This window comes from Gadus chalcogrammus, chromosome 16, assembly GCF_026213295.1.
Source record: "Gadus chalcogrammus isolate NIFS_2021 chromosome 16, NIFS_Gcha_1.0, whole genome shotgun sequence".
NCBI classification, from domain to species: domain Eukaryota; kingdom Metazoa; phylum Chordata; class Actinopteri; order Gadiformes; family Gadidae; genus Gadus; species Gadus chalcogrammus.
In genome coordinates, this window is record NC_079427.1 from 14493616 (window position 1) to 14506814 (window position 13199).

The window sequence follows — 13199 nt, forward strand, 5'->3', positions numbered from 1 at the left end:
TCCCGTGAACAGCCGCTTCTCCCTGCTGATCTAAGGCATATGGAAGGCATTAGGGCTTCCTTAGCGCGTGTGTGTGCATGTCTGTGTCTGTGTGCACGTGCTTGTGTGTGTGTGTGTGTGTGTGTGTGTGTGTGTGTGTGTGTGTGTGTATGTGTGTGTGTGTGTGTTTGTGTGTGTGCTTGAGTGATGTCTGTTGGGGTACTGATATATTGAAGATGAATCGATTCCAGCCCTGGACTTAAATAATAGAGAATGTATTTATAAGTTCACTTTAAAATATCTTGAATGCCTTAAAACTAGCTCCTGCCCAAATTGGTGCTTTGTTATTTCTGCTCAAGAGGCAACCAAGAGGATATGAGCAGCTTTGAGTTGCCACCCTACAAGGGAGAATACAGCAGCAAAGGGCTCCTGACACATGGACATTTAATCCCTTTAACTGGCCAAGGTTTCATGCTTGCTGCTTCACCTTTGGAGCAATGCAGCATATCGGCACCAGATGTAGCTGACCCTTGGCAAAGCAGATTGTTGTTTTTTGGTTTATATTTCACCAAAAACCGCTTCACCTTAGCCCTAAATGTTTCCAAAAAAAAAAAAAAAATCCCCGAAGCATTTTCCCTTCTTGTTGATTATCCCTCGTTGGCACGCAAATAATGTTGAAAGTTGCTTCTGGATTTGATCGTCTATTTGAGAGAAAGATAGACTTTCACACTAACAACGAATAGACATATACAACTAGCTTGTCTTTGTAAATTGTACTCTTGAGTTCAACTTTGCTATCTCTCCAACTCAAAGACACACAGTGGGGTAATGTTTAGCCTTCCTTCGGGCCTTGCTGTCTATACCTCTATATCTCTAAAGCCCTCTATGTTTTGAATACAATCCTTGTTCCAAATGGTCCAGTCTCACTTAAACCACATCTCTCATTTACCCTCTTTCATTTAGGAAAAATTTAATTCTAACACATGACGAATGAATCCATGTGAAGGCCAAGGCGATTTGGTTTGTATGTGTGTGGGTTTCTTAATGCTATTGCTAGCAAGCGTTCTCGCTCATGCTGCGTCTTGCTCTACTTTATTTTTCACTGGCCTTTTCTCTTGTTGTCGGTTAATCTTGGGCCGCTAGCTCTGTGGTTCAGTTAGCGCTCCAAGCCTGTTAGGCCTCCAGTGATACAAACTTTTATTAGCTCTTCTTAAAGAAGTCTCCATACGGCGGTCTCCGTATAACAACTGTACATGCGGAGGTTCCCGTTGACCGATTTTACACACTCATTGGGAAATCTGAACTTGAACTAAAATGAATGAGGATGATCATTTAGTTGATAACGCTACACATTGTTAGTGACATGTAACGTGTGTGTGTGTTTGTGTGTGCGCACATGCGTGCGTGCTGTCAAGGCTCTGATATTCTTTGGTCAGTGCGTTTGCTCTAAAATTCCCTGCAGTCCCCCTTGACCTCGACAAGGGGGACAACTGTACAGAAAATAGATGGTACAGTGAAGTAAATATATATTGATCTGTTATATATAGCAGAAGGGGAGCAATTTCAATTGATGAATCTCTCTCTCACTCTCTGTCTCTCTCCCTCTGTCTCAATGTCTCTCGCTCTCGCTCTCTCTCTCTCCCTCAATCTTTCCATCGGCCAGCACTGCCAGTAACTCTAACCGGAGCACGCCCGCCTGCTCGCCAGTCCTGCGAAAGCGGTCGAGGTCGCCCACGCCACAGAGCCCGGAGGGTGAGAACATGGTGGAGAAAGGTTCGGACCACTCCTCCGACAAATCCCCCTCCACCCCCGAGCAGGTGGTGCAGAGGACCTACTCGCTGCAGTCTGCACGCAGCGGCGGCAAAAACTCCAAGGTGAGAGGACGCTTCTCAGTGCACACCACAAACAGCAGTGCTAACACCTAGCCGCTGTTGCTGTTGTTATTGGCTGTGTACAGAAGTGTTATTGAACTGGCTGGATCATTCTGTGTCAGAGTTGAGATATTGAGGTTTATGTGGGTTTCTGTTGCTAGCTGGGAACTGGGGTTTCGTTAAATAGCGACTACAGTGCTTACAGAATGGTACATACTGGATCATTTGAAAGCGTAGTAAGTATGACATAGTGTCATACAGCGTGCCACTTGATGGTCATTTCATAGACTGGGACAGATTGATATGTGTATGGCCAGCCAACCCTGTGTTTTAGGCTCATCAATAATAATTAGATTTTTACACACACAACTAGTTATTTGAGACTGAACTTGAAAGTCTTTCTAAAAGATACGTTTTTTGCACCTCAAAAGAGCAGACGATGTGTGTTGTGATTGAAATTACTATGACATTGATGCAAATGATAAATTGAATGTGGATGGAAATGTAAAGTATTCTTAAAGTGACAGTGTAACGGCATGACGTCAGCAGCTCTGTGCTTTCCTTTGCCCATAAACTCCCATCTTGACTCCGTACGGCCCCAACACAATGTATAGGAGTTGAGACACTGGCGTTACTCTTGTCTTGATACAGGCAGAGTTATACCCTTGCTTCCTCCCTTTGTTCATTCAATATTACTTGCTTTTGTTACGACCAAGCCATTCACAGACTGTGTCAGGGCGGATCAAGACTCAGTTTTAGTCGGTTTTTCTCCCTGGTAATTTCCATACTGAGATGAGGGTGGTAGTTAGTTTCATTAGTGAGCAGTTATTTTCACTGCCTCAGTGTGAATGTAGTTATTACTGATTGATAGTCCCCATTCATTCCACCCTGTGTTGCACACACATATTAATATTTTCTTTCATAAAATATGTTGAAAAAGCATGCTTAGATGCGTGTTGTACCACAATGGAGGGACGCAGCAGATGATTTAAATGCACACTCATTCAGTCTTCTTAACATGAGCAGAACATTAGCAGTCTATGACAACAGAAGATCAAAGGCACAACACCACAAATGTTAAAACAGTCTAAAATTAACACTGCTTCATATCATCAGCGGGGAGCAGTTTCAAGAATTAATTTAGATTGAGTCTGAGAGCTACACCACATGTTAACTCGTCCTTGGCAGTGAATACATTTCTGCTTCCTTTTGGACACAGTGGGCGATCAGAGATAACCATCGTGTGCAAGTGACCGTCCATGCATAGAGGATGGCAGCCTATTACGCCGTTCCTCTCACCGGACGTATCTAAATCCAATCTAAGTCGCCTGCACAAAATGATAAATAATTAGCTGCAATGTTTCCACAAATCGGAACCAGCATCAATAGATTCAAATGTCCACCTTTTTGTAGGATGTGAAAATCATTTTATGAAAGCCCTCCCTCTCCATTATATATGTGTATATATTTGTGTTCTTCATTTGCCATGATACAGAGTGCAGAGCTTCTCTAAACACTTCCATTGCTGCTGCTACTGTGTTCCATATGAAAATGTCTGCGATCGTATGATCGATGATAATGTGTTCGACTCTTTATTTCACTCTTCCTCGTTTCGGTAACCTCTGCTGTATATACTCTTGCCTTTGTTTTTCTGTTCTGTTCCTGTTGTTGTTTTTGTGTTTTCTTTCTTCTCTCTCTGATTGGTTTCTTGTTTTCTTCTCCTGGTCGCATGCTAGTCTCACAAGCGACTTTCCAAAGTAAGCATTACTCTTTATTTCTGTTCTTGGACTTCTATCTATCCTGCCTTCCCTCGTGCTCCCCGGCTCTCTCTCTCTCCCCCCCCCCCTCTCTCTCTCTCTCTCTCTCTCTCTCTCTCTCTCTCTCTCTCTCTCTCTCTCTCTCTCCCTCTGTCTCCCTCTGTCTCTCTCTCTCTCTCTCTCTCTCTCTCTCTCTCTCTCTCTCTCTCTCTCTCTCTCTCGCGCGCGCTCCCGCTCTCGCTCTCGCTCTCCCTCTTTCTCTCTCTCTTTCCCTCTCTCTTGTCTCGTGAGCTGCTCTGTGCCGATGTCTTCGTACCCCAGCCCGTCATCGCAATGCCCCCCCCCCCCCCCCCCCCCCCACAGCCCTATGTCACCACCCTGCTCCTCTCACCTTCTCTTTGGCTCCGTCATAACCTGCACCCCTCCCCAACCTTGATCCCTGATCCCTGATCCCTCCATCCTTCCTTCCTTCCTCCATCTTTGTCCCAAGGGCTTTTCCTGCAACCTAAACACCAAGCAACAGCCTGGATACCCAATCATTACTCTCCTCCTCCCTCCCTCTCCCATCCACTTGTTCAATGCTAGTTTCCCTCAGAGAAAATTGGATGTAGTAGCACATGGCACTTCTCTTGCACGCTGTGCAGTGGTGGGTGTGGAGGCAGAAGAACTTATTTTGCATTCCCTCCCTCTGTTTAGGCCCGAGTTCTACATCCTCTCCTCTCTCAATCGCCATCTCTGCTTGACATTTTCCCATGATAATCTGTTTTGTGTTGGTACCTTTGTTTGATAACAGCCCATTAATTGGTTTGTAGTATTTGGCTGCGATTGGGGGCTTAGGCCCAATCCCATTTATACCCCTTACCCCTTCCCCTTACCCCTTCCCCTTACCCCTCCCCCTTGTTTTGAAGGGGTAAAGGGTACAAATGGGATCGGGCCTTAGGCCCAATCCCATTTCTACCCCTTACACCTTCCCCCTTCTCCTTCCCCTTACCCCTTCAAAACAAGGGGGAGGGGTAAGGGGAAGGGGTAAGGGGTAGAAATGGGATTGGGCCTTACTGTCATACGACCAGTCTGTACCTTGCTCCAGGAAAAGCACGTCCAAATCCTTTTTCGTTAACATTAACAGTTTTCCACATAACATTTCTTGGTACATTTTTTTGCCTTGCATTGAAAGCTACAATTTATCCAACTATGTAAGACTGTCATGCTTTATATTACATATCCATCCTAATATATTCTTGTAGCATTTAATGTAATCCTTTTTTTCTTATTATCCATGTGACATTCTTTTGTGAGGAGAATATGAAACGACTCACGGTTGTTCATAAACACGACAGAAAGATACCGCTCATGTACTTACAGTACAATAAGGCTTATTGCACGTATTCAAATACGCAAAAGCTACACAAATGATTCAGCTAAGCAGTGGACAGAAAGCGTGGCTCATTTTCCCACATCCTGGCTGATTACATCACCTCGGACCACGGTGTCCTCACTCCCCCTCTCCTCCCCCCGGATCTCCTCCTCGCAGTCTAACACGTGTTGTCAGCAGAGGTCATGTGACCCGTGTCGTCATCGCGTGAGGTTGCCCCCGGCAACGGGAGGTTTGTCACCCTAGCCCTAATGCAGGCCCATTGAAAGAGCTCTGGCAGCCAAGGGGACACTGGGCTTCTTTCCAGGGAGGGACGGGTTAACCCAGGGTTCACTTCCCGGGGTTCACTGCCTGGGGTTCACTGCACAGGGATCACTGCAGCAGTGTACAGTACACCCTTAACACTGTAAAGGGTGTACTGTACAGGGTTTACTGCACAACATTCACTGCAAAGGGTAAGGGTTAGTTGTGTCACTAGCAAAACACACAACGACACACACCAATTGTGTCATTGTGTGCAAATCCCACACCTATGTGGTACTAACGTAGCGTAGTGGATCTAAAAATCAAACCTCTTTTTTTACATTCTTTCATTTTGTTTTTGTTTTTGTTTCTCCGACTTTCATTTCACCTTTCTCGCTTTGGTTAACTTTTCTTTTCCATCTTTTCATTTTCCTTCCAGTATGACAGACTTAACCTGATTAAAGTAAGCATTTCCTTTTTCTTTTTTCTTTATTTCCTTCATTTCACCAATTTACCTTCATTTCTAAGCTCTCCTGTATCTTTCCCCTCCTTTAGCCTAGTTAAGTTGCGCCTGTATTATCCCCGTGAAGAGTGTGAAATACTTTTAAAATGTATATTAATAGTCATTAAATGACTTGAAAATTACAGTTTCTTAAACATTTAATAGAACATTCCAGTAGAATAATGAGAAGTAGAATTGGTAGCTACTGACCAGTTTAGTACACACCATTTGTTTTGGGATCAAAAACAAATTTCAGTATTGTCAATTTGAGACATGGACGTGCTTCTATGTTTGAATGGCAAGTGAAATGTTAGTTTGCCTTGGTTGTCTAAAGGCTCTCTCTCTCTCTCTCTCTCTCTCTCTCTCTCTCTCTCTCTCTCTCTCTCTCTCTCTCTCTCTCTCTCTCTCTCTCTCTCTCTCTCTCTCTCTCATACACCCTCTGTCACTCTGTCTCTCTCATGTCCACTCTATAAGACTAGTCATTGACCTTCTAAATCTCTCAGCCTTCATATTAAAGGGTAAACCTTAAACTGCATTAGCCATTAGGATCATAAAATAATCATGAACTCATTAAACTTCCTCTAGTACCCAGGTTACACGCACATTGAGACACACACACACACACACACACACACACACACACACACACACACACACACACACACACACACACACACACACACACACACACACACACACACACACACACACACACCGAGGGTAGCCTCAGCGTAAATCCTGCACTGTGTCTCCTTCACCTTCAGATCAGATTAGCCCACATTAGACAAGATTTCCCGCCAGAGCCCTGGGTTCTGTCTTGGTCCACATCAAACAAACACGCATGGTTGCAGCAGAACCAAATAAGAGCAACAGCAACATGGACCCAAAGCGACGTGGCCATGTCTCAACTAAATGGATTAAGTCTTCCTCGCAAGGGACTTGTGAAGCTGTGAAAGTTAGGTGTTTGTCACGCAAGTCAATCAAAGTGCCTCACTAGATTCTTCAAATTAATTTGTGGTTTGACAAATCTATTGAAGCACTTCCTTGGTGGAATTTCAATCAATTATCAGTCAAGCATTAATCATCTGTTTATGTTTTAACAACACGATAGTACACATATGGAGGTGTGCTTGAGGCGAGACTAAAGCTACAGGAAGTAAGAATCAGCTTTCTCTTAAAGGGATACTTGATGTTCTGCAGTAAACAAGCACTGGATATTAGGCATTTATTTGGTGGTGTTTTTTCTTGTTGTTTTGATAATTTCCTTTTCTTTTACTTTACTCCTTGCCTCACCTCCTGGATGAATCCCCTGCATGTCCTCTCAAAGCATTCTTATAACATTGTACTCTCTGGTTGTGGCCTGGCCACAGTGGTACAGTACATGAGAGTCCACCTGGTTGCAGAGTCTTAAGCCTCATGTCTATGATAAGTGTCTGCGTCAGCTCCAGAGCTCGGCTGGGCATTCAGGGCTGCCTGTCTTGGCACAAGGCCGGGCTGAATCAGCAATGCAGGCAGCTGATCGGCGGGCTCATGACGTCATCAATGTACTGATTTAGCCTAGCAGGCAAACAATTGGTTTAGATTATATTCTCTAATGATGTTTGATTTTTTTTTCATGTAATTATTTATCAATTTTCTTTTTTTCTTTTTGCCACCACATCATCAGATTGGAATGTGATTGGAAGGTGCCGAGCGTCAAAGTGGAAAATATTTCAACTCCTGACGAAACTAAAATTGTAAATTGTACGACGTGCTCTGTTGAGCTCGGCGCTCCTCTCATAGGGATTGAATAGCAGGGCTGAGCCTGTGCTCTTTCTGAACTTTTCATGGACATGGGGATTTGATTTGTCATCATACGTTTTGTAAATGTACCAAAATACTGCTGCCCTCTGCTGGTAAAAAGACATATGACAGTAGAGCCCGGCTCCAAATGGAAACAGACATCTGGGGAAATATGTTTTTATATAACAAATATACATGTGTTATTGTACAGCATGAACGCATTCCTTAGGACAATGGATAACACAAATGTAATTCATTTTTATAAACTCATATCCCTCAGTTTATATAAAAAAATACGAAGACCTTTCAGGGGTTAAATTAACCGAAAAGGATCAAACTTCAATTCATGAATATGTTGTTTTTGTTGCTGTTTGTGTCAAATGCTGTGACAATAAAAAGCGTGGGCGTTCCACTGCTTGACACAGGGTTACCTGGACAGGCATTCATATTATTTATTTTTTCTTTCCTAAAGCAGTGTTTATACTCTTCCCTGGGTGTCCCCCGCAGTGTTTCTGCCTGTTGAGAATGTGACCTGTCCTTCGCACCTGCTATAAATAAAGCACCTAGCTCAGTCCAGTTATCACCCTCTCTGAGGTGTGTGCTGATCCTTCACGTTTGCTCTGTGAACCCCATACTGACTTGCACATGTGCTCTCTCCCATCTTCTCTCTCTTTACTGCCCTTTCTCTCTGTTCAATCATACTCCCGACAGAAGAGCCAAAGCTGGTATAATGTAAGTAAACAAGTTATTTTTTATCTTTGCAATCAATTATTGTGTTAGCCTGTTTGTGTGTGTGTGTGTGTGCGTGTGTGCCTTCTTGTCTTCCTCTGATATGTGTAGGTCGGTGTGTGTGTGTGTGTGTGTGCGTGTGCGTGTGCGCGCGTGTGTGTGTGTGTGTGTGCATGTTTGTGATATCTCTAGTGTTCCTTTGTGCTTTTTTGGAGCTATTCTCGGAGTGGTGTCCTTAACATGAGAGGTCCCTGACCTAGACTGACTCATGCCTCCACCACACGAGCCCAGCCATTAGTCTGAGTCACTGGTCAATCACGGCCTGTAGACTCAGCAACACGTAGCCTCGGGAGCAGAGACATGGGATATATAGGATAGATACTGACCTGAGAGTTTTCAAAATCAACAAAGTGCTGTCGAAAGTTTTGTAGTATTGTTTTGTTGTATTCAGGCATATGGTCCTGCATAAGGATATAGGATATATACATCAGCCATTATATGTATGACCCCTAGAGGGCGTGATAACTCTGCCCTCTGTCCATGGAACCAGAAGTGGTGTCAATGTTGATATGTAAAACCCACGGGGTATTTCTCCTGTATGATTTGGTCTGTGACAATCCCTTTTTTCCCTGTGTTGTGTGCGTTTTTATACTTTCCTTATTTTTTATCATATATGCCCTGTGTCTGTACACCTTTCCCCTCCTCTCTTCCCAGCATGAAAGACAACACATCCTCAGAGTAAGCATGACTTTGTCTCTCTCCCTCGCTCGCTCTCCCTCTCCCTTTAGGGAGAGAGCAGTAGGGCGCCCCCTAATGGCACCCGTCTCACGTCTTAATGCAGTGACCTCCAACCAGCCTGGGTTCCACCTGTAGGCCTTGTCACAGCTCCCAGTGACAGATGTGCCAGACGCCCACTACGATCATTAAAGGCCTCCTGTTTTTCCACCAGGGCTGAGCTTGAACAGCCATTACAAGCCATTTAAAAAAACGGCCTTTTCCTGTGCCTAAGTGCCAACCCCAAGTGAGAGAGTCCAGATGTATGATAATTAGATAAACAACATTTGCTTTAGTTAGGTTATACGGTTAGACTAGTCGAGTCTAACCTGGACTGATCCATCCAGCATACGGTGAACCCTCCCACTTTGGAAGTCACTTAAACACAGAGAAGGGCACATTTTGAAAGGGCTTGTAATGGCTAATCACACTCACACCTGGTGGTAATAGGGGTCCTTTTAATGGTTTCTCCCCCTTCATGGTCAATGGTCATTGAGGACGTGTGGTTATGCAACAGGTGAAAGCTGGGCCCTCTGTGTAGGTCACTGGATTACAGGAACACGCCACCCAGAAATAACGTAACAACCACACTCATTTTACAGCCTGAAGGCAGACGTTGCTCCAGTCCAGACCTTATTGTAAGAATAGTACTGAGGTGTCCAAGGCCAGTGGTGACTTTAGGTGTACCACTAAAATGTCATCAAGACCTTATGCAGGCCGCCTCATACTCAAACGATCTACCATTGTGAAATACACATGCAAGGCCTGAGAAAACTAGAGAATGGAAAACATACGATTTTTTCTATTATTGGAAATGTGTCTAATTCTACAATAATACAAAAAACAACATGCACTACCCTCAAGTACCACTAGAGGCAACACAAGTTGAACGATGGATCTGAGAGTCATGGATAAGCTTTCAATATTTTTGGTGGCATGTTTCTTAAAACCGACTAATCTAAGCAACGATCACCAGCGCCTCCCAGTGAGCCGTGGGTGTCCTGGGAGAACGGGGCATGGTGCGTCCGGTAGTGCATGCTTCCCTCCACAAGAGGAGGGTGTGAGAAGGCTTTAATGGTTGAGTGCATGTGGAGGCCTCAGTTTCTGGGTAATGGCATACATATGCACTATACAGTACTACCCTTCATGGGGGTCGTTGGTTTAAAAGGGAGGGAACAGGAGAAGGTTTGAGCAGTGTTGAAAAGAGTCTTGAGGGTTTTACAAATTCGTGGAAACAGTCCTTTAAATAGTCTCTCTATATATACAAAATGTATGTGACATGCTTTGAATACATAACATTTTCAAATACACTAAGTATTATGCACTAACTTAACACTTAATAGACACGATGCAAACCAAGTGGAAGGTATACACAACAAGCATTTCTTGTTTTGTTTTTTTCTATCTTCTGTCATTTATATTTTCTATCTATTTCGTCCCACAACAGAGAAAGGCTTTGGAAGATGCTAAAATGCATAATTATTATATTTCATTTGTAATATTCCAAAATAATAGTAAACATAAATGATGAAAAATAATGACATCAGTATCGGAAAGATGTTTTTTGTTCTGTATATCTTCCACACTTATGATTAACTGTAACAGCTAATGCATGCACACACCTATTTTAAATATTTTTATGGACTGCGGCAGATTATGTGTTGGTGTGTGTGTGTATGTGTGTGAGTGTGTGTGTGTGTGTGTGTATCTGTGCATGTTATTGCCTTGTGTAAGGGAATGCATGTGTGCATCTCTGCATGGCGATGATGACCTCCCATGGCACAGAGTGCTCTGTGATGACAAGCCTACCGTCCTATTGAGCTCTGAGCCTGACAGAGAGACACATGCTGTCCAAACACCATGCTGCTTTTTTGGTTTAGTGAAAGTCTTGACGGTAGGGTGACCATATCCCAAAAAAAACAATGTGGGACAAAGAGTATTTTGGTTTTGGACACATTACCGATTACAAATGAATATGTCGTTCTAACGACGAATATATTGAAAAAAAATATATATATAATTTATATGCTGTGCTATCCCACATTAGACGATGCACCTGCTAGCTCTAGTTGACAGTGTCTCCTGGATAATGGTTAACCTTTTTTTACCATTGAGTATTTTTCGCAATTAATTTGTTAATCTTTTATTGCTATTCGTTAACTGTTAACTGTAGGAGGCATGGATCGATTGTAGGATGGATATGGCTTACATTGCGGGTGTAGCATATGATGCGTAATCTATTATTTTAAAATATGCAATATTTATCTTCTGGTGGCCAGCCCAACCACTCAAACATCAGCAACGATGAACAAACCCAAGGACTAGATCAATAAATCGACACATACCTCGCCTACCTGTCCATCAACCCAAGGGAACCGCTGGGAGAGAATGGCTTCATTGTCGGTCCGACCAAACCCTGTACACAAGGCACACAAACGCTCAGACACATGCTCTACGCTTACCAGAGAACACACAGACACACACTCAGACCCCCCCGTCCCATAAAACGATCGTATAACCACACCTTAGTGTACAGTACCAGTCTCCACCGTCTCCTGCTGTTTGCCAAGCCAGTTAATGGTTAACAATCTCCACACACATGATCTAATTTGCAAATGGTCACATCCAAAATTGCAATAACTGTCATGCAACATCAAGGGCGGTTAGTCATCGTTCCACTTCCATTTCCTTATTCTACTGAGAACAATGATTCAGTTAGGGATGCTAGACAGTGAGTCGGCAGTATTTATTGAAATGCTAATCTTATTTTTGTTGGCCCTAATACATTCTATGCAACGTGCATTTTACCTGAGCGAGGACTGCTTTGGAGCATTTTCCTCCTGGGTGTCTTAGCGGCATCGTTGCTGGCCTGGACTCATTCGAGTCACACAGCGGAGGAAAGGAAACAACTCCTTGTTGTATTCCAGATAGAACAGCTGTAGGACAGATGTATGTGTGTAAACACTGCAAGAAAGGACCAGTAAACACCCAGTGTTAGCCATCAAAGGATCATAGACCCTTGTAATGTTCTTTAGACACATGTATACAAACTGTGGTTTTATCCGCCTTTTAGAGCAGCTCTCAGAGTGTAAACAAGTGTTAAGTGTGAATCATCCTACTGGAGAGAGAGGGTCAGAGAGGGGGATAGCCCAAACAAGTGGGAAGGGGGGGAGGAGGGGCCTAGGGGCATTGATAGCCGCGAGGCTACGGGACTATTTCACACGGGGACTCGGAAGCAGCAGCACAGCCTTCTCTCCTTCCTCCATCACCACTTGGGAGCGGAGCAGCCACCAGCGGAGATGTATGTGATCTGAAGCTTCATCTGCCTTCTTTTTGAGTCCAGGCCTGTGTGGTCCCAGGCGAGATTAATGCCCCTTGTGTTGCACGCCTCGGGGCGTCTGGAGGTTTGGGCCTCACTGCCCTCCCCGTAACTCCCGCGGTCACCGGACGGAGGTCACGCTGGTACCTCCCGAACGCTCTCCTCTTCATCTCATCAAGCAGCTGCCCCCCGCCCCGTCTACGACGCCTTTTTTAAGTTCCATTTTTATCCCTCTCTTTAAAATAGCCGTTCATTCCAGTTCAAAAAAAAATTCCTTTTTCGGCCGCCTTTACCCCGGCGGGATTGGGATCTTGGCCTTCTGGGAACGGCAGAACCAGCGCCGGCCCAACGGGGTCCTCTACAAGCACCCGTCTGGGAGCCTTCTAGTCGTGGACCGCATCGCTCACACACACTGGCAGGAGGAGTGTGGTGTGTAGGGGAGGGGAGCAGAGCAACAGACCACACCGCCACAATAATAAAGGACTTGTGGACCTGGGGTTACTAGAGGGCAACGGCTGAGACTCCACTCCCTGCGAGCGTGTGTGACGGAGGAAGGGAGCGAGAGAGAGAGAGAGAGAGAGAGAGAGAGAGAGAGAGAGAGAGAGAGACGAGGATCATGTGGCAGCAGTCAGCTGGGTCCTGTGTTTAATGCTGAAGAGGAACAGCACCCGCACACAAAAAAACCAACAACAACCCAAACAAACACACTAACCGCCCTCCTTGACGAGACATCAACAGTCCTCTTCTAGCTCTACTGACCTGTGAAGCAGTCTTTGGGGAAAGCTACATACATAGAGATATAGATACGTAGACCATCTATATATATAGATGTAGGTATAGGTTCACCCTGAGCCTGTGTTTGGTCTGGATT

General features: G+C 44.5%; 1 protein-coding gene across 9 annotated transcripts in view; it reads left to right on the forward strand.

Annotated features, from left to right (window-relative positions):
• Positions 1 to 13199, forward strand: part of gramd1bb (GRAM domain containing 1Bb) — a 106170-nt gene that overhangs the window by 75535 nt on the left and 17436 nt on the right. For 4 of the 9 annotated variants that reach the window (XM_056610388.1, XM_056610382.1, XM_056610390.1 and 1 more), the window contains 5 exons: positions 1643 to 1853; positions 3587 to 3607; positions 5662 to 5685; positions 8218 to 8238; positions 8950 to 8973. In XM_056610388.1, the coding sequence (XP_056466363.1) occupies positions 1643 to 1853; positions 3587 to 3607; positions 5662 to 5685; positions 8218 to 8238; positions 8950 to 8973 (301 nt within the window). The remainder of the gene's footprint in view (positions 1 to 1642; positions 1854 to 3586; positions 3608 to 5661; positions 5686 to 8217; positions 8239 to 8949; positions 8974 to 13199) is intronic. The other 5 variants (XM_056610385.1, XM_056610387.1, XM_056610383.1 and 2 more) reach the window with 4 other exon arrangements.